Below are 22,227 nucleotides of genomic sequence, written 5' to 3' on the forward strand. Positions count from 1 at the left end.
GTTATTAAAAGTTTTGGAATAAGGCTAAAACTTTTAAAATTTGGCTAATTGTTGACTAGCAATTAGAGATCTGTAGTGCAGGCTTTGATAAAATACTTCAAAAAAAAAAAAGATTTCTACACTCTGCAGGATGCAACTTCTAACACAGCTAACAATTTTCTGCAAAGCATACGAAGTTGAAAGCCTTTCATTTATTTATATATATTTTTTAATGGATGCCTCAATTGCCAAATCGATTAACTCCACTTTTAAAAAAAATCCTCATTTCTGCTTTAATAGTCTTTTATGAATGCTTAATATGTGAATTTATATTAAATTTGAGTTCAGTATCTTTCTGAGCATGTGATGGCAGAAAATGTAACATGAGGGCCTATTTACTCTTACGGATAATACTATCTTCTTCATAACTATTATCTACTTTTGTTTAATGGAGTTAGTCAATTTGTCAAATGAGGCATCCAAATATCTCATTAGAAATTTTGAAATAACTATTTAATTTCAATTTATTCTTTTTTTCCAAATGATGATCAAACAAAAGTGCTAATTTCATTCAAGTTCAGTCTGCAAAAAAGATTTATCAATAATTCATTAAGAATAGATTAAAATAAAAAAGGTATTCTAAGCTGATATGATAAAAATAACTTCCACATTTAAAATTAATTGAAATACTCGCAGGATAGAAAAGGATTATAATTTCAATTTTGAGAAGAAAAAACTTTTTTAGCTAAGTTTTACTTCAGTTTTGAAACAAAACTGAAAATAAAAGTTCCTCAAAATATCTAACAAAAATAATAATAAATTACGCAAAAGGATTGAAATCTGAAATACAGCAAACAATTTTCTGCAACACATGTTGCTAAGTTTGCATAGTTCTTTTTATTACTTCATTATTTTTAAATTAATTTCAAATAATAAATCAAATGTTAATTTGTTTCAAATATGGTACTTTCCTTAAAGTAAGTTTATTGCAATGAAAAAGCCATTTCATACAAGGATAAGATAGTTTTAAAACTTAATAATTGTATTATTTTCGGATGCAAAAGGATTGAAGTCTAAAATACAATAAGTTCTGAGCAAAACTCAAGTAAAATCAGGGGTGCCCCCTCCCCCTTAGAAAAAGGGCACACCATCACTAAATTTTGCAAAGACCCCCACCCCCATAAAAAAAAACAAGAGCCTCCCCCCCTAAAAATGAAAAAAAAAAAAAACCTCTCAAAACAACCCTTCTTAAAAATTTCAATGGCGCAGTCTGTGCCATGACTCGCCCCCCCCCCCCCTGGTTGGCACCCCTGGTTAAATAAATACCTTTGCGCATGAAAAGTAAAATAAGAAATAACAACGTTAGGTTGGCATATTATTATTTTATAATTTTCAGTTCTGTTTTTTCAATGCTTTTCAAAAAATGTTTTATTTAAATTTTAAACAAATTAAAAATTAAATGCTTATTTCTTTTGACCCTAAAACTAAGTTTATAAAAAAATAAAGTAATAAAAAAATAAATAAAATTGAAATACATTATATTGCAATAAAAAAAAGCTATCCTACACTGGCATATAATTGCTCCAAAACTAAAAAATATTTGAAAGATGCAAAAAGAATGAAATATTACATGGAAATTAAGTTTGCAAAAAGAAAAAAAAGATAATAAAAATAAAATTAAAATACATTATTGCAGTACAAGAAGCTAACCTATACTTCAATATGATAGCTAGGAAAGTAAAAAATACATAAAATATTTGAAGGATGCAAAAAGATCGAAATCTAATGCACAGCGATCAATTTTCGGCGAAGCACGAGGCTCCGTGTTCGCAAACTTTTATTTTTCCATTACTTTATTTATTTTAAACAGCTTTTCAATAAATGATCTATTTTAGCTCACAACAAATTAAAAATCTAATGCTTACGCCTTTCCGATTCGATATTTCCCCGAAATTAAGTTCACAAAAAGAAAAAAATAATAAACATAAAATAAATTATTTAAATAAAAAAATCTGTCCTACTTTCCCATATAATAGCTTCCAAACTGAAAAATATTTGAAATATTTGAAGGATGCAAAGAGATTGAAATCTCATACACAGTGACCAATTCTCCGCGAAGCACGTGGTTCCATGTTTGCATGTTTTTATTCTTCCATTACTTTATTTATTTTTAACATCTTTTCAATAAATGTTCTATTTTAGCTTACAACAAATTAAAAACCAAATGCTTATTCCCCTTTCTGATCAAATGTTTCCCTGAAATTAAGTTCACAAAAGCAAAAAAAAGAAGAAAAATAAAACTACATTTGCACAATAAAAAAAGCCTATTCTGTATTGATAGCTTCTGAACTTTACAGCTTATCCTAGAAATGGCGACACAAAAGGCTTAAGGACTATCCCTCCCCCCCACAAGCTTCACACAATAGCTCTTTGAAAAAAAAAAAAACTGCACAAAGGGGAGTGGTTTATTGCACTACTCTCCACTGACAAAGCTCCTTTTTTCCGCCATTTTTCTGATCATTAGAAGCGATCTGATTGGTCAAGCTGCGTACGTTTGCTAAACGAAATTCCGCAAACTGAAATCGTTTCAACAAGCGTCAAAAGTAAGATTTTCATAGCACTCGCGGGGGGAAAAAAAAGAGATTTTAAAGACTAAATCATGAAAATAGAGACTTAAGAGACACTCAAATAAAAAAGAGGCAAATAGCTAGAAAAGAGACTAGTTCCGAGGCCTGATAATTTAAACTTTGTTTTTTCACCTAAAAATTTAAAAATTCAAATTTTATTTTCAACCAGTAACCCCACATTCAAAAAGTTTTCAGCAGTCATTTTGTAGGCGTTAAAAAAGCAGAATGATAAAAATGAGCAGGGCATTTTCTGTTTCCACTTGAAAACTGACGGACGAAAAATCGACTTCCTTTCCTCAAAATGGACAACATGTTCGAGAGAAATGCACCAAGATTCTAAACTCTGGGAAAAACACAGCACCCCCTCGTACCAATGCTCCCCTATTATCTTACCCCAATCCCCTATTCACAAAGTTTCCAAGAAAAGGGATGAGCAATTGTCCCTGGGGAACTGGTTTTACTATAAAAATTGTACAAGAAAAACAACAAATGGAACCTGCTTCTCTGCAAAAATTTCGACATATCAAGGGTTTCGAAAAATAAATTTCGAGATATCTTTTGAAAAATACATAGGAGCTTTTACAGAAAATGCTGGGGATTTTTTTTTTTTTTTTTTGAGACATCAAGGGTTTCAAGATAAGGAGATTCGAGGTTTCATCGAGATTTCAAAGTTTGACTGTAAATTACAGCAAGTCTTACTAATTCTCACAAAATCCTGTTTGAAAAAAGAGAGAGAAAAACTTACTTCAGCAGATGTACTAAGCCCATTGAGTAAGGAATAGGTAACAGTTGTAGTTCCAGGTGCTAATGCAACAGCTCCTCCAGAAATAGAATGAATTGAAAGTACATTTTTTTCTGTGGACCATAAACCACTATGACCTGAAAGTTTTATTATATAAGATTATAAACCATTCAGGAACTATATAGAATAAATAACAATATATAATTGCACAGAATTGCCAATGGTTGCAGACAGTTGTTTCAGGGTTAAAGGAACCCCTTTTTTTAATGGAAAATAGTCTGGTTTTTAATACAAAAATGTCAAAAACCGAGAATATAAGTCGAGCTTCAGATAAGCTCAAGTTTTTTCGGTCCCGTTAGATTTGAGCTATTGAGAATTGACTGTAAAATTTACTCTCACTTTTACACGATTTGACTTAAATGAAATGGCTATAATGCAAGTTTTTCCAAGCAACGAATCTTAAAAGAGTTAATGTGAATTCCTTGAGTGCAACACAAAAAATGTTGGAAGGGAATTGCAGTGGCTTCATATTGGCAACTAAAGATTGATTCTGTTAATGGACTTTCATTCCTTTAGCATCATCACAGTGGAAGTTCCCACATCATATTAGTCTAATAGCACCTAGTTTATGTATACAGAAAATCATTGTTAGAATAACTGAAAAGTACAAAAGGTAGTATGACAATTAGGTGTGAGTGAATCTTCCATGTAAAAGACAAAAAGAAATCTGTAAAAGTTCAGAACTTAGCTTCATTCAATATTTGAAGCTCGCAGGGTAGTGTCTAAGCAAAATGCAAACTTTATGGAATTTTAGATGCTCTTACATTGTGGATTAAGATCAGCAGAGGGGTGTTATCAAATGGAAACGTCATAAAAGAATAATTGAAGCCACTGTATTTAAAAATACATTAGAATAACAATCTGATTAGCCAGCATAAATCATCACCATCTTGATTTTCCCCCGAGTTAGAAATTTAATTACTGCAGCTACTTTACAGTACTAATGTAGCACAGCATTTTATAAGAACTACATACTGTGCACATTATACTTTTTATTTTATTTCTCTACAGTCGACGCTCATTATAACGACCACACATTATGAAGACCGTCCCATTATAACGACCAGTGGTAAAAGTCCCAACTTTGTTCCTATGAACTGTACGTTAATTTGCCTTTGTTATAACGACCGTTCTGTATCGTCTAATCCAATACAACGACCGAATTCAGCAGACGCTATTTCTGGTGTTCTTTCCAATAAAACAAATTTGTAGCTTGAAATGACCTTGATTATTGTTTACGGAGGTCTGCTTGAAGTTTTCAATGTCAAATCCAACTTTGAGAGGGGGGGGGGGAATTATCATTCACCACAGCTAGCACTAAAAAAATAATGGGAGGAAAAATCGAAAATTTTCCACATTCCTAAGAAAAGGGTACATCTGAGACGGAAAATAATGTTTTGCAAAAATCACGTCTGCTAAAAAGGCAAACATCTGTTTCTGGTTTTTTCTTCAGAAAATGTAGTGGTAGCAGTAGTAGTAGCAGATTCGTAAGTGTCTAACATTTTCCTCCCTATATTTTCTACTTTAAAATTTGTTTAATATTCTATCATAGTATTTTGCACACAATTTTTCTAAAAATTCCTATGATAAAAGTAATTTGGGCATTAAACTGGAATGTTTGGAAAAGTACCATTTTTTTTAATGGAACAACGGGGCATGCATGATGACTGTGTACATTTTTTTAAATTATACCTCTTATAACGACCACTCGTTATAAAGACCTTTTTCTCCGGGACGGAGATGGTCGTTATATCGAGCGTCGACTGTATTTCTTATTGATCACTGATTTCGTGCATCATGAGTGCTTTATGATAAATAATACAGCTTTAAAAATAAATAAATAAAAATTCAGGTCTTTATGTAAGAAACTGTAGTGCATAGTTAGGGATTGTTAAAACAGTTCGAGGTGTGTTTAAAAGTGTCTCAAATAATTGGTATGTTTAAAAAAAAAAAACAAATACACATACATCCTTTACCACAATGCGAAATTTCAACTTACGCAAAGGGTCTAGGAATACATCCCTTGCCTAAGTCAAGACTACTGCCTAGAAATACTTGGAAAATAACAAGTAGCTTTTATCTCTCTATTTGGTACATGGAGGAATATTTATGAATATTAATTCTTTTGAGTAATTATTACGTTAAAGTGTAAAATAAACTAGAAGGTTAGAAAAGTAATACCTTCTGAAGTTAAAAGTGGGCTTCCGAAGCATATAACATCACCAACAATCAATTGAGCATCAGAAGGATCAATAGCAGTCCCAGTAACTATTTTGATATAATCCGCTGGGATAACAGACTCAGAGTCCCAGACCTATAAAAACGTCAAATGCAAAATTGTACATTACTCTCAATGACAATGGTAATACAGTTATCAATAATCACAGTAGAACTTAAATAAACACAGTATAACCTTGTTTATCTAGATTAATTGGGCAACAAAGGCAATCTGGATAATATGGATACTAAGCAGAACAAATCTTAAAAAGGCAGACAATGTTTATTACAATTTAAAAAACTATGTTTTGTAACAAAACTATGCAGAATTGTTTATAGGAATTTAAAAGATAATAAACTTTTTCACATCATTTCTCAACAAAGAATCGATTTAACGTCTTCTGTTTCAGATACGTGCAGCATTTGTATGGAATATTCAGCAGTAATGGAAATGCATCATAATAAATAGATAAAAAAAAACGTGAATGTTTGGCAGACTTTATTTACGTTCTTGCAATCATAACTCTTAAAGCAAAAAAAAAAAAAAATCTTCAAATTTTATTACAGATTATATAGATAAATAAGGTTCCACTGCGCATGTAAACTAATAACTTACCTTTAAAACAGTGTATCCTGGTTTCACAACTTGAACCGTAAGAGTATTGTTTGCAGCACCAAAAGATACTCTAGCCAGATTATGCCTAAAAAAAATAAGATGTTCATTTGTCAATCAAAAAAATCAAACAATTATAAACATGAATAGCGTTAATGCTGTTTAACAAGTAAAATAAAAATAAAAATAGTAATTACCATTTTCATTATTTACTTAAGATTACACTGTAAAAATAAAACTTTCACTAACCTGCTTGCCCGAAATTTAAGCTGTGATCTAACAGCATTGAATTTTTGTCCAATATTGTTATGGTATGTTACAATAAAAGGAATAGTAAATCCAACTGGTAGAGTAGTAAGAGACCAATCTCTGGTTTTAACGTCACCCAAAGGTTTTACCATTAGATATGCAACTTCCTCAACCTATATATAAAAGATTTTTTAAACACGCAAAACTTTCAACGCATAATATTACTATACAGCTTTTATAATAAAAAGGAGAAACTAAGATAGAAGTAGATATAAGAAAGATAAAACGAGAAACAGAACATTATAGAATGAAAAGATTACAGAAAATATTTTAAATGTACAGTAGACCATCAAAAATCTGAAAACACTCTCATAAAGTTTTAATAAATATTATTTTATGTTCAGTAAACACTAAGAGTTAATTTTTGTGCAGTTTTGTTACAAAATGCAATTATGGTAACAACACCAGTAACAGAGAGTCATAAAGTTTGGATTTAAATAATACGAATTTTAGGCCGGTGAAACTGATGTCGGTGTGGCCCATGACTACGGTACAACCATCTAGAGTTATCAAAGTGAACTTTATGTGCCTGTTGATATTTACAAGGCAGTGGTGAAAGGTTATGACCAGACACCACGAAGTTAGCTTGAAACACCAGCTGACTTTGTGGTGTCTGGTCATAACCTTTCACCACTGCCCAGTGGTTGGAAAAACTACATTTTTTTTGTAGTGAACTACAACTATTTTGTTACAAATGTAGTTAACTACAACTACTTTTTTCAAAATGTAGCAACTACAAACTACTTTTGAAATGTAGTCGCTACTTCGCTACTTTCCAAAAAATAAGTAAATAAAAAGCATACACAATAGGTTGTCCCTCAAAAAATAAAAGTCTATTTTTCAAGTCGCATACACTCTTGTATTTTTCCTCTTGTGTCAAAACAATCGTGAGAAAAAGTTTCATATAATTTGCACAATGGCAACCCGTGCCGACTTGCACCTGAAAGTGTATTATTAAATAAAAACAAAAAACCCGATTGCGTAAAAACCAAAAAAACTAAAAAGGAAAATCTATAAGCCCGGTAGTCTAGAATGTATTAAGTACAACTGAATAACTACACCGTTGAAATAGTTTTATAACCGTAAACAGATAAGACAATTCATAAATTCAAAAGCAGAATAGAAAGATCAACAGTCGGGGCCCATTCGAATTTTATGGGGTTCCTTGAATCAGAAAGGAATGGGCCCCGACTGTTGATCCTTCTATTTTGCTTTTGAATTTATTAATTGTCTTATCTGTGTACGGTTATAAAACTATTTCAACGGTGTAGTTATTCAGTAGTACGTAATACATTCTAAACTACCGGGCTTATACATTTTCCTTTTCAGTTTTTTTTTTGGTTTTTACGCAGTCGGGTTTTTTGTTTTTATTTAATAATTTTTTATTTTACACTTTTTAGTTAATTTTCTTTGACTTTATTATGATTACAAGATGGTACATTTCGCAACCTTGTCATTTCATTAAGAGAGTTTGTTTGTATCGTGAGGTTTATTAAGTAACTTGCGGTGGTCTAAACTACTGATAATTGGTCCCTCTAGGGACCTAACTCGTCTTAAAGCTACATGTGCTTGACCTTCGGCAAAAATGCGCAAACTTAAGTCAACCACAGCACAGCTATATAAACAGCCTGTATAACTCATGATGACGCGAAATCGGAAATGCCCCCCCCCCCTCCTTCGTCAGTGAAACCTTTCTCGCAAACTAAAAAAACCACTCAAGAAAGTACACGTCGCGAAACTCAGTCCCTTGACTCAATGCAAAAACAATTGCAACATTTAGAGATGAAAATCGAATTAGTAGACTTTCTTTCTTTTGGTGCTTATTGCACGGGTTCATTTTGATGACGACTACAATCTGAGTGTCTTGCCTTCGTTACGCATGATATATTTTTTATTACAGTACAGAATACATATAAAGAACACATGAAAGAATTTACATCAGAAAGAAGGGAAAGTACATCCGGAGCGAGGGTGTCTTGACCCACCGCCTCAAGTGGGAGAAGCAATCACTTAGACCACTCGGCCATTGAAACCCCAATTAGTAGACTTAGTAAACAAAAAAATTCAGGCAGCGAAAACTACCTGCATTTGTCACACGCGGGTAGCGTGCGACACAGTGTGCAACACCCAACGTGCGCCGATACAGAACTGTCAAAATGGCAACCGTTTTTTGAAATGCTACTTTTGATTACTGTCATGCGTTTAGTGACACTCCCAAGGTTAAGACAAATCGATTGACGTAAGAATTACCAAAATTGGCCAAGGCGTTTAGCCTGTAGAACGCCACATAGAAACGGACATACATACATAGACTGATAAACACATTACCCTCCTTTGCGTCGGGTAAAAACAGTACTTGTATGCTAGGACAAATAAAAAAAAAGTTTTTAGAAACTCAACATTTCTGTTGATAAAACATTGCCCCTGTAGCCAACACCACACATGTACCACAAGAACATTTATTTAAATTAAAAAACGTTTAGATATGCCACACTTGACATAAAATTTATAATTTTATTTACAAAATTGATTTTTTTTTTCAGTTATCTTTTAAAAAAATTACATATGAATTTAAATAGAGTATCAAGTTCAAAAATCACTGGCGAACACATTTACAGATCAACAATTACAAACAAATAATAAAAAATAATATATTTTACATGAAAAATTTAACTGAACCTGGAAAAAAACCAGATCTTTGAGTACTATGTGGGAGACTTAAATATTACAGGAAAACAAAAATTTCTATTTAACGCTAATTAATTGTTTAAATTTTTCAGCTTGAAAATTTCGTAAAATCTTACATTTCTGAAAATATGTATCAAAAACTTAAATTTTTTGTAGAAAATTATAAATGTTAGGCACGTATGGGCTATCTAAATGGTTTTTAATTTGAATCAATGTTTTTGTGGTGCATATGTGGGGTATAGGAGTGGGGGTATAGTTTTATCAAGAGAAAATTTTGAGTTTCTAAAAAAACATTTTATTTTAATTTGCCCAGTATTACGCAAGTGCTGGTTCACACTTTCAGACATAATCGGCACTTGCTGCCGTTGTTCAAATCATTATTATTTTTTTTTTTTTGGGGGGGGGGCACCCTAATGCACACACACACACACACCGTAAGAGGATTGAACTAAAAGAGATTGATAAATTAGCTCATCAGAAGACACAAAGAAAAATGTCCGTTATCATACTCTCACACACTGTAATGCTCATATTTATTGTAAGTCCTCCAGAACAGTTCAGTTTCATCCTTTTCTATAACATTTTCAGTAGCTTCTTTTTATTTGGTGAATACTGTCGAAAGTTTAAGCCTCGCTAAAATATTTTTGTTTTTCAATTTTCTGGTCTGTTAATATAAAATTCAACAAATTTTCAACTCACGAAATCACCGATATCTTCATTTTCGCGAAAATAAGTGCTTATTGCACTATAAATATTGGTGAAAAATGAAAATTACGACGGCAAAAAAACTAATGACGTCAAACAAATAAAACTTAAGATGTCAAAATGAGGTCAGCTCTTATTTTTATGAATCTTATTTCCCATTGCATCCGCTGATGTACTTGTGTAAAATTTGCGCCAGTCAAATTCATTTGAACCTTGAATTTTTTTTCTGTTTATTTAAAAGTGGTTTCCAGAAATCGCTACAAACTACTATTTGTTTGTAGTTAACTACTCACTACATTACTTTTTTAAAAAAGTAGTGCGCTACACTACAAACTACTCAAAAATGTAGCTACTACAGTAGCGTCGCTACTTGTAGCGCCCTACTTCCAACCACTGCCACTGCCTTGTAAATATCAACTGGCACATAAAGTTTCATGTTCATTTGAATTAAATAAGGCTTTAGTTCTTAAAATAAAGAACTTTTGCACATTTTGAAGAGAAAAAGAGAAATTTTTCCATTACCCATCCTTTCCGCTACTGGGTATCATCAGATTTTACAGTGTCTGTTACTGGGGGTTATACCCCCTTTTTTTTAAATTGAGCAAATAAAAATAGAATCAACAAATTCAGAGGATCTAGAAGTAGCCAAACGTTAGATGAGAAGTAGTTGCATGAGAGAAAAACAGTTTAGCGTGTCTGTTACTGGTGCCGTTACCCTACATATTGTAGTGTTATGTACTGTATTAGATGGTATGTACATACATATTGTATGACCACTTTATTAATTTAATAGCATACTTTTTTTCCCATCAAAAGAAATTTTCTTTATTATTTTTGGAAATTTGAACCATTTATAGTCCCAATTAGTTGGGATTTTTGATGTGCTACTGTATTGACTAGGAGTTCTCAAAATTGGTGCCGAAGGAAGGGGCGAGGGGGTGCTGTGAAAAGTCCATGGTATCAATATATACAGCAATGTAGCTCTAATACAATTACTTGTAGCTGAATCAAGCACGCAGTGCTGAAAAAACCAAACAAAAACTGCATAAAATTGGATGAGCTTCTGATTTCTTTACACCTAATTTATACCGTTAACTCGGCATGACTTTTTAAAACATAGTTCTTTAGTGGACATCCTGTATTGTCTCTAAATGCTGTGCATTTTTTCTTCTTTTATTAAATCGAGAAGTAAACTGCAATGAACGACGAATTACCACATAAGGCTTACAAAAGCACGAGCAGATGTACACATCCTTATTTATTTATTTTTTTACATAATGTCTCCAGACTAAAAAGAAGTAATTTCCAATGCAAGTTTCTGCCTTGTTTCTGGGAAAACAACATGAAGTAAAAAAGAAAAACGATAAGATTGAAATTTGATCCATTTTGTAACTTGTGGTGTAAAAAATATTATTTGATTGTTCGAACATATACCAGTAGGAAATTAGGATTCAAAGGCAGATTGGTAAAACAATATAAAAAAGAAAAGGAAAACACTTCGTTGAATAATCTAGAATGATTTATAACATTGCGTGTGTTATAACATACTAATTTATTTACCTTAACAACTACAGTTAATCTTTGAACAATGCCAAATTCTTCTATGGCAGTGACTAATAAAATAGCAGATCCAGTTTTTGAAGAAGCCAGTAAAGTTCCATCTTCATCAACTTGAACTGGAACAATACTCTTATTTTCTGGGGGAAATATTTTGTAACTAACTTTTGCAGGACCAAATCTGGGTTAAAAAATAGAAAATCATATTTTAATATATAAAATACAAAGTGAATTACATACACTTCAAACTATTAAATGAAAAATAATTAAATCAAAAGCAATGATTTTGTTGCATAAATAGGACAAGTAGCTTACCTATTGCACTGAAGTTTAAGATCAGAGTTTATGGACAGAATAATTAATCCATCTTCAATCTCAGGATTAGTTAGTTTCAACTGTTTAAATACCTTAAAAACAGCAAAAACTTATAAACATTAACAGAAATAATTTCACTAATAAAACACCAAAAGAATAAAACATAATAAAAAAATACATAAAAATCAAAGCACATAAACCAATTAATTGAAAATAAAGTTCCTACTTAATAAAAATGAGTTTATGACTCAGTATAGAGCAATTTAAATAGTTCCGAGGAATATCTAAGGTAATTGCAGTTCTTGCCCTTTTTGATTACTGAAAACTCGAATTATCTGTAAAATCATTAGTGACTAAAACTACACATGATTCGGATGACATAAGGACGTACACCGTTTATTTCCTTGTACAATGAAAAGAAAATTTTGATTTCACACACAAAAAAACAAATAATAATAATAATCACTCAAATTTCAACATAAATTTTCTTTTTAATTACGTGTGAATGATTTTTGGTTTATTTTCTTTCATGATGTCGGAACTAATAAGTATTAACTTTATAACAGACAGTTAAAAAATGTATTTTCACAGGTCCTGAATCTATTGTGATAAGATTTATCATTACATATGTATTTATGCGCATTTGTACGTAACTCCCATTACACAAAAATGGGAAATTACAAAAAGATGAAATTTCATATATACAACTCATATGGCATCAAGTTGCTCGGTTACAATCTGATTGCAATTGGAAATTCCCCCCCCCCCCCCCCCCCCAAAAAAAAAAAAAAAAAACAGTTGGACCTCCATATATCGAAGTAGCAACTTGTCAGAAAAAAATCGATATATAGAAATTTCGATATATAGAAACGATCTTATTTTATCCTAAAAGTCTCCTAAAACATTAAAATTAAAGCTAATTTACGTGTATGAAACCCAATTTCAAATTGATACGAGCATCGGATTAAATATAAGTTAATTAAAAAAATTACAGAAATTACATTTTTGCGCCTTCATGCATACATCTTCATTCTTCTTCAATTCAACTTGCTCCGCAACATTAGGGGATTTTCGTTTTGACAACGTAATTGAAAGAAAAGTAAAAAATCAATCTACTTAACTTGAGTGATTTTTACTTCAGCTAAAAAGACTAGGAATGATAATCAAAAGACAAAAGGAATAGCTTGAAACTGATTTTGCAGTGTTACTGGTTACAACTAAGATTTGAAATAAGTTTGAATGAATGTCAGAACTCCAAAACGGAACAACGACCTATCTACACACCCCTGAATCTTAGATTCCTTATGAGTTTCGTAGCAACCTTTAGTGAACATAATTTTCTCCGTTAACCTTCATTTTTCATGAAACAAACAGTTTAAAGTAGAAAAAAAACCTATGAATGTCTCGAAAAAAATTGCGATATATCGAAATTTTTTCGATATATAGAAACAATTTTTCTATGTAATAAACATAGAAATTTGCTGGGATTTCGATATATAGAAAATTTTTATGTATAGAAGTTCGATTGTAATCATAATAAACCTGTTAACTCGTTCATGGCAAAACAGCGTTAATTGTAAGTCATTATTTATATAAAGTTATTATCGCCAAAGCATCTCTTAATTCATTTCTAGTATTCAATGAATATTTTATGCCACCAAAAGAGTTGTTGACACAGAACTCTTAGTACTATAGGGATCAAGTTTGACAGGTAGTCAAATTATAGAGGTTAATCATATGATATAAACCTGATCCTGTACCTAACATGAGCAGCCCCCATAGTCAACTCTACAGGTTTTACTGTATATATATTGAAAATGTACTAAGGGCTGGCTATATTGCAGTAAAATGGTGTTTTTGCCTAGATTGCAGCAAAAAAAGAAAAAAAAAAGAAAAAAAGTTGGGGGAAAACCTGCTTTAGACAATGTCTCGAATATGAATACTTATGTACCTTGATCCTTCTCTTAATCAAATTCAAGCAAAAGCTTTTAGTCACAAAACAGAATCAATGAAAAAATTAATGATTACTGAAACATTAAAAAAAAAAAAAAAAATACTGTGAACAAAAATTACTGCATTTTGTATTATACATAGCTTATTACTTTAAATGTTATTTTCATAGCTAATTTGAACTTAAATTCCATCATTAATTCTGATTGCTAAAAAATGTAGTTTAATTTTTTTTAAACAAATTGATGTTTATTGGTACATTTGGTTCTTCTAAATGTAACTTTTTTAAAAGCTTATTTGAGTGAAGTGAGGTTTTTAATAAGCTTATTTTTTCGTTAAAATAAACAGTATTAAATTTTTTCACCAAAACACTTACTTGTATCTGAATTTCACTTGATAAAATTTGCGAACCACCAAAAAATGTCAATGAAGACTCTTTAGGCATGGTAACATCTACACGGACAGTAAGTAACCCATCTTGTAGAGCTTTCAACCCAACTCGAAAGTTGTTCTCATTAGTTTCTTCAAGTCCCATCTAGATATAGGTATGAGAGGTTTCTTAAGAGAATAATATTACAGCACAAACAAACATACCATACAGCATCCAACCCTTGACATTCAATTTACTTTTGACGTCTTGACTTCAAATTATGCTTTTAACAATCAAATTACCATAGGACCCTATTTGTTGGGTTTCTTGTTTTTACAAACTGAATGAAAATGAAGAAGAAATTCACACCTGTTACATTATAACCACTGCTTTTCTTGATTAGGTAATATGGGGCATATCCATAAAAAAAGAAATGGCAATTAGGATGCTGTAATAAAAATATGGTTATTAATGGCCAATTTCAAAAGGCACACTTATCATTAAGAATATATTTACCACATACATCATTGTAGTATTTTTGTTTCTTATTAATCTAAAATGATGGGAATCAGTAATACAGTCGGATCCCGACTTACGTGAGGGATGAGTTCCATGCTTCATCGCGCAGGTCGAAATTTGGCGTTGTAGAAAAGTGTTGTGTATATGATTTTTTTTATTAACAAACCCAATCATTTTAGACATTTTTAAACATTTTTTTAACTGATTTAGACGATTTTTTAACGTTTCTTACATAAAGAGCTGAATTTTTTAACATAAAATACTGTAAAAATATTTGATATATTTTTATTTGTTTTCTTGACTTTCCGGTGCTGGGGAAATGATATTAATAATACTTACCTATTTTCATGTGAGGAGACTCTCCATATCTTGACGCTGCACTAATTAAATTACAGTCGTTCATTCCTGCATGCGTAGTAAAAAATGTAAACAAACCGCACGGTGCATGATTGACAGATCAGTTAAAATTCACGGTGAAAAGAATCTTTTCCGTCAATGTAACATTTTCAATGAAATTAAGTGTTGCCAAAAAATATTTTTGAGTTTCTTTCGAAAATTTCGTCGAACTTGCAACGAAGCATATGTAAATTGTGTGGAACGTCATCTAGGTGGTATTTAAGCGGTGGACACCCATCCATCGATCTCGCTCTTCTCTGCTTCCACTAGCAGGATGTCTCCTCCTGCATAAGCTGCTGTTGTGGGCTACCAGCCCTGGGATTTATCATCCTGCCGATGATGGAATCGTGTTTAACGTGATCCACCTGCCCAATGAATTAGGCCGGCCGGCCTTATGTGGATGTTTCAAGACTTTGACTGGAATCACCAGGCAAAAGACGGTTCAAGATTATTGGACTTTTTCATTATCAAGATGAACTTTTTAGGAGCACTTGTGGTATAACTATTTGATTTTATTGTTCATGTTCGCTGCAATATTTTTTTTGCTGGATGGGATTCTACAGGAATAATACATTTTTAAGAAGCCTTGTTGCTAACATGTTGTATTTTTGGTACTTATAAATGTTAATGATTTACTTAAATATGCTTTCCAATTTGACTCAACCAAGACACATTTGTGAGGTCCACTAAAAACTTTAATTAGTTTTTCCTCCTGACAAATACCGTTACGATGCGCAAAATCAATGATCGATGGGAGAGAGAGAGATTAAAAAAAAACAGTGCAGTACGTACAGTATGTAGTAATAATAAAGCACTGCACTGTAAGAGTACTATACAGTAGATCCATTAAGTTACATTTATAAGTTTAAAATTGAAGATGATGATTTGTGCTGCTCAATCTGATCGTCATTATAATATATTTTTAACCGCAGTAGCTTTGCATTTACTTTTATAACATTTACATCTATGGTAACACCATTCTTTCAGGGTCTCGACAATCAATAATACAAGAGCAGATTACAGTTTCATGTTGTTTGCATTTTGCTTAAACACCACTCTGCGAGCTTCATATTAAAACTAAGGTCTGAACCTATACGGATTGCCTTCTCTTGACTGTTAGTTGTACATATGAAATATTCACTCCAAACATAATTGTCGTACTACCTTCGACCCACTTTCTAGTTGTTCAAGCGCATCAAGTATTTTTACCTTTTCTTGAATTGTAGCAAACTTTTGCTTTTTGTTTCTATTTTCAAACTTTAGATAAAACAGTGTGCCTAAGTGCCACCATATTTCATCACCTTTGATGAAAGAACATTCATGAAGTCAATGTTTAGTAGTCAATAACAAAGCCGAAACTTAGTATCACGATTCCTTTCCAAATATTTTCGCGTTGAGAGCGAGAAATTTGCTTTAGCTCTAAAATTTGTTGCTCCTGAAAAACTCGAGTTATAGCTTTTTCCCGTAAGTCAATTCGCGTTGTAGCGAATCAGGAAATTTTGTTTTAAATGAAGTTTTTGTTATTTAATTTAATTTATTTAGGTGTTTTTTCTTGGAAAAACATGCAAAAACATGTTTCTACGCACACACACACACACACACAAAAAAAAAAAGGAAATTTTGTTTTACATGAAAAATTTTTGTTATTTAAGCTAATCTATTCTATTTAGGTGTTTTTTCTTGGAAAAACGCGCAAAAACACGTTTTTACACTAATAAAAAAAAGTTTTTTAATGTCAAATAAGCTAAGCCTAAAAAAAAAAAAAAAAAGAAGCAAATTTTAGATGATTTGCAACCATAAGGACATCATTGCATTTGATACTTAACAAATATTAAAAACAAGAACAAAACTCTCATTATCATCGTAATCTGAAAAATCAAACGAACATCATAGATGATCAACTGAATGCAATAAGCAGTCGTGATTACTCGATACTAAATTTTGTTCATGATAACGAAAACATTAGTTATTGTTTAATACAAGTAAAAAAACATTTTGACAGTTAAGTTTAGAAAAACTTTTTACTTCCATAAAGTTGCCTTTGATAATCCAACGAAAAATTTTAAAACTAAATGTTTAAATGCATACAAATTAAAAACTACTTACAGGAGTGTAAAGATTGTGTAAAGAAGCTACTTTGTCATTACTAATGCTCCATTTAAATTTTGCAGAAGGTAAAGCAGTACCAAATGTAAATGGTGTTTCTTGTTCAGTAGTACCCATTACATATAAAGGCATCTATCGGGGGAAAAAAGAATACATAATTTACTTTTGAAAAAGGTTTTCTTGCACCAATACACTTTTTCTGTAATAATTCAAGGAATAAATAAATAGACATTTTCACATGGTAACACTTGTTATAGATTAAGCATAGCTTACCTCTGTTCCAACTACCATTCTAGATAATGGTGAATAAATTTTCACTTCTTTTAATGAAATGCAGTCAACTATTATTTGATCCTACACATTAAAAAGATAATACAAAGATTCAAAATCTTATTTTATAACAAATAAAGATTTCAAAAGATCATTTACAGAGTTCCGCAAAAATTCATCAAAAATATACATGCATGAAATACACTGCCAGCTCAGTCAATTCCAGCAGAGGACTGCAGTTTCGTGCTTATTAGCACTCATCAGCCTGGCATAGGAGTGACTGAGCTGGAGGTGGAAAACATCTTAAGGAAGCCAAGAGTGCCAAACAAACTGGTAGGTAATACAGAATTAGCACTGACCAGATGAGTGACCGAAGCAATGGTTTGATTCAACTCGAATATTGAAGGCAAGGCAGGTATATTCAGAAAGTTAACAGCCCTATAGCCAGGGCTAAGGCAGAAATACATGAAATACACCGCCAGCTTTTTAACTTACTGAATAAAAATATACATGAGATAAATACCTTTGTGCTGAACAGTAAAGTTAGACAAACAACGTTAGAAAAAGCACAAATTTGCCAATTACAGCAGACATGTGTTTCGGCGTTACAGGGAACGCCTTTTTCAATGCAAAAAATAATGAGCTTATGGATGAAAAGACATCCGACAAAAGCCAAGAGCAGACAAGCATGCAGCTTAAAAGATAAAAACAGCGGATTAGTCAAATACCAATGACAAAGTTATAAACCAATCAGGAACTAATAGGAATGCAAGCAAAGGCCAGAAAGAAAGAATTCAATTGGACAAAGATTAAGCCGACGCTTAAACAAAAAGAAAAGAAAATGTCAGTAACCGTGAACCGCAAGAAGGGAAAAGCTGAATGGAAAACCATGAAATAAAATAAACAGAAACAAAAAATATTCGAAAAAGGAAAAATAAAGATAAATAGAATAAATTTGGGGGGGGGGGGGATGTCAACAAGACAAAAAAGGTAAAAATAAACAACAGAAGATAAAAGTAATAATATATATAATAACAATATTTTTATCCATCTTCCTTGGTTTATTTTTACCTTTTTTGTCTTGTTGACATCCCCCCCCCCATTTCTTCTATTTATCTTTATTTTTCCTTTTTTCGAATATTTTTTGTTTCTGTTTATTTTTTTTTCATGGTTTTTCATTCAGCTTTTCCTTTCTTGTGGTTCACGGTTACTGACATTTTCTTTTCTTTTTGTTTAAGAGTCGGCTTAATCTTTGTCCAATTGAATTCTTTCTTTCTGGGTTTCGTACCTAGGAGAAAGCTCTTGGCCTTTGCTTGCATTCCTATTGGTTCCTGATCGGTTTATAACTTTGTCATTGGTGTTTGGCTAATCCCCTGTTTTTATCTTTTAAGCTGCATGCTTGTCTGCTCTTGGCTTTTGTCGGATGTCTTTTCATCCATAAGCTCATTATTTTTTCCCTGTAACGCCGAAACACGCATCTGCTGTAATTGGCAAATTTGTGCTTTTTCTAACGTTGTTTGTCTAACTTTAAAAATATACATGGTTTGTACATAAAATGCAAAAAAAAATTTTAAAGGAGAATTCAAGGAATTTTCAAAGCTAAAATGAGTTTTTTAAAGGTCTAGTTAGGTCTATTAGAAGCATGAATTTTTTGAGGATAGTAAAAATAATAAGAGCTGATTCAATTGTAGCTCATATAAAAGTTTCAGTATTAGGGAAAACCTTTTACACCACTATAAAAGCTTTAAAATCAATCTCTTATAGTGGAAAGTAAGGTTCAGGTTGACTACCATTGACCTAAAACAGCAATAAAAGCACAATGTCATATTTTTAAAAATAATCAAGACTAATGTATACACTTATTAATTTCAAAAAATGACAAAATTTTGCTGTGACGGCACCATCAGGAAACATATGGTAAAATACTTTCACAATCCTTTTTGAGTCTTTAATGTTCACAAAACAGGGCTGTCACTGAGTTATAGTCCTAAAAATAGTCGTTTTAGTAGCTTTTTAAATGAAAAATAGTCTGCAAACAAGGAAAATAGTATCTAAAATAGTCTCCCATTATTTCTTAAACAGTATTAACATTAAATTATGCCACAAAAACTTTTGAGGAATAGACATATCTCAGCTGAATGATATATGAGCGGTATCTCCTAGACAAGCGGAGCTCTCTTTAGTTGCACACAAATGGTGTTTGTTCCCTACATGGTTTCCTACCGATCTTATTTCAGTGATAAGATATTTATAAAATAATGAGAATATTACAGCGGAAATTACTTTTTTGAAATTTCTCAAAACATAATAGTTCGGAAAAAAAAATTGTTCTTTCAAGTACTAATTAGCCACTTTTCTGTCTCAAATAGCAACAAAACCATAAAACAAGGCAAAATTTTTGCAAATTTTCACTATATGATATGACCCATTAGTCTGTTAAGGAACCATCTGCTTTCACCATATGGCACCATGGAAAGGAAAGTGACACAGCTCAAAAACATTGAATTTGAGGAAAATCAAGGTTTTATACATTAGTAGTTTTAAGCGATTGAGTCTCCAATATTGCAATACAAGCAAAAGAATTAAAATTTGATCTTTACTGGTTAGTTTTTGTTGTTTAAATTAGTAATGTATACTTAGAGTTCAAAAATATCTGTTCTAGTTTACAAAAATTAATGATGTATGCCTATTGTTTATATCGTTCATGTGCAACCACCCAACAGTTACGTAAGCTAACTTTGAGTGAGTTTTGTGGCAAGGAAAGAAAGTTTAATTTAAATTTCATGTCGGTAGCTATTACACTTTTCGCAAATTTGAGTTATGTCACATTCCTTGCCAGGGTGCGATATCTCAATTGCAGTTAAACACTTTTCTGTTTCAAAGTCTGCTAACACACCCTAGTTATTTTTATTTTATAAGGAAGAACAGACTTTTGAATTAAAAAAAATCTCTAAACATTGTTATCAAATTCACAATCAATTACGCATATAAAGCACTCAAAAGCTCTAATTTACATGAACACATTAAAGTTTATTTACATTTACAGTAAAAAGAAAATAATGAAAAAAAAAAGACTCAACATCGGTATATCGTCCCCTCAGAACAACATTAAGACATCCCAGGAATAACACTAAGATATCCTACTGTTGCTCTGAGGCCACGATATGTTTATTAAATAATACAAGGCTAAGATTAGCACCCACATAATTTTAATGGTTATTAATACAGCATATGGTTGAAAAAAGTTAAGTCATCCCCAAAACCTTTCATATTTAATAAAGTTAAAATGTATTTACAAATGTGAAGCAAATAAGATATTGCATAAGTAAGTGTTAATAACACACTGTAGTATTTTATATGGTACATCAAGCTTTTAAATCACAAAAAACATTTTACTCTATTAAATTTACTTTCACTTTTGCAACTGAAACAATCGTTAGCTTTTATAAAATTAAAATAATAATGATAAAACTAAATACACTATGTTTGTTAATAACATTGTCCGAATATTGTAGCTGCAAAGAACAACAAGCAAAGAAAAACAGCAGGGTTGCCAGAAAATAACCATCTAGAGTAACCTAAAATACCGTTTTTGCCCCTTTAAATTTTGTTTTGCCATTGAATCAGTTAAACTACTACACATTTAAATTCTAACCAAGAAGTACAAGGTACAAGGTTGTAACTGCCAATTCCCGAAACTGAAACTTATATTCCCCATCACAACATTATTATGGTTATTCTGAGGTTATTATTGTTCTTTTTAATGGCGAGAAATCGAGTGCCTGATGGTGCCAGGAGAAAAAGTTAATGAAAAGCCGTTTTACTTATTCTTGGCAAAAAGTAAGGTTGAGCTAGCCCATTTGGCGGCTTTTCGCATAATTTAGCAGACCCAGAGTGAGTTTAAAATTAGAAAAGTTTAGCTGATGATACTTGAAGCTGAAGCTTTTCTTTTTTTTTTACATTTCCATTTTTTACACCCCACTTATTTTTTACATTTTAGTTGCTTTTAGGCCAAAATAGTAGTAGTTTTTTACAAAATAGTTGTTTTTCGCTTAATTTAGGTTGAAATAGTCATCATAGTCTGCAACTCTTCAAAATAGTTGCAATAGTCACTTTTTTAGTCTGCAGTGGCAGCCCTGACAAAAGTTTGGAATCTAATACATAGTTTTTAGCCACATGCGATTCAAGAGTGTCACTACAATGTCACTATTTGAAGATGCAGCTTTGGCAAATTAATGACGCTGATTGCTGTATTCAATTATTCAATAACTTAAATTAAATATTTAAAACATATATAAAAAACTGTTAAAATAAAAATAAAATAAACATGCAAAGGTATTTAAGGTAGAATATGAAAATCGAGTTTACAACTTTTAAAATAACTGAAATTTTTTCCAGATGCAAAAGGATCAAAATTTTAAACACTGCATGCAATTTACGGAGCAGTACAGCACTGTGTTTCCAGGTTTTTAAAAAATTAATAAATAAAGGAGTTATCAATAGAAACTTCAGTTAACATTAGAATTACAGGAGGTGTTATTTCGACCCCCAAGCAAACGTTTTTGCTATTTATTCCTCAGTATTTTTTATAAAAAGTTTAACCCTTCCTTGACTTTTCCTAAATGGTTGTGCTGTATATAAAGTTTCCACATTTTTTTAAACTCAAAAAAAAAAAAAAATTATACTAGAGCTATGGGCAGGTGTTATGTTGATTCTTCTGAGGAAAAAATAAATGCAAATACATTTACTGATGCTGAAACAAAGCAGAAACGCTAAAACGCCTTATGGAACATATAGCAAAAGC

The 22,227-nt window shown here is 31.6% G+C and overlaps 1 protein-coding gene across 1 annotated transcript in view; it reads right to left on the reverse strand.

Annotated features, from left to right (window-relative positions):
- LOC129216429 (nuclear pore membrane glycoprotein 210-like) overlaps window positions 1-22,227 on the reverse strand; it is a 191,021-nt gene that overhangs the window by 97,546 nt on the left and 71,248 nt on the right. The window contains exons 29-37 of the mRNA XM_054850644.1: window positions 17,427-17,507; window positions 17,154-17,285; window positions 14,139-14,297; window positions 11,813-11,904; window positions 11,501-11,678; window positions 6,488-6,660; window positions 6,242-6,326; window positions 5,590-5,722; window positions 3,352-3,485 (exon numbers count right to left, since the gene is read on the reverse strand). Coding sequence (XP_054706619.1) covers window positions 3,352-3,485; window positions 5,590-5,722; window positions 6,242-6,326; window positions 6,488-6,660; window positions 11,501-11,678; window positions 11,813-11,904; window positions 14,139-14,297; window positions 17,154-17,285; window positions 17,427-17,507 — 1,167 coding nt within the window. The remainder of the gene's footprint in view (window positions 1-3,351; window positions 3,486-5,589; window positions 5,723-6,241; window positions 6,327-6,487; window positions 6,661-11,500; window positions 11,679-11,812; window positions 11,905-14,138; window positions 14,298-17,153; window positions 17,286-17,426; window positions 17,508-22,227) is intronic.

Source organism: Uloborus diversus, chromosome 2, assembly GCF_026930045.1.
Source record: "Uloborus diversus isolate 005 chromosome 2, Udiv.v.3.1, whole genome shotgun sequence".
NCBI lineage: Eukaryota > Metazoa > Arthropoda > Arachnida > Araneae > Uloboridae > Uloborus > Uloborus diversus.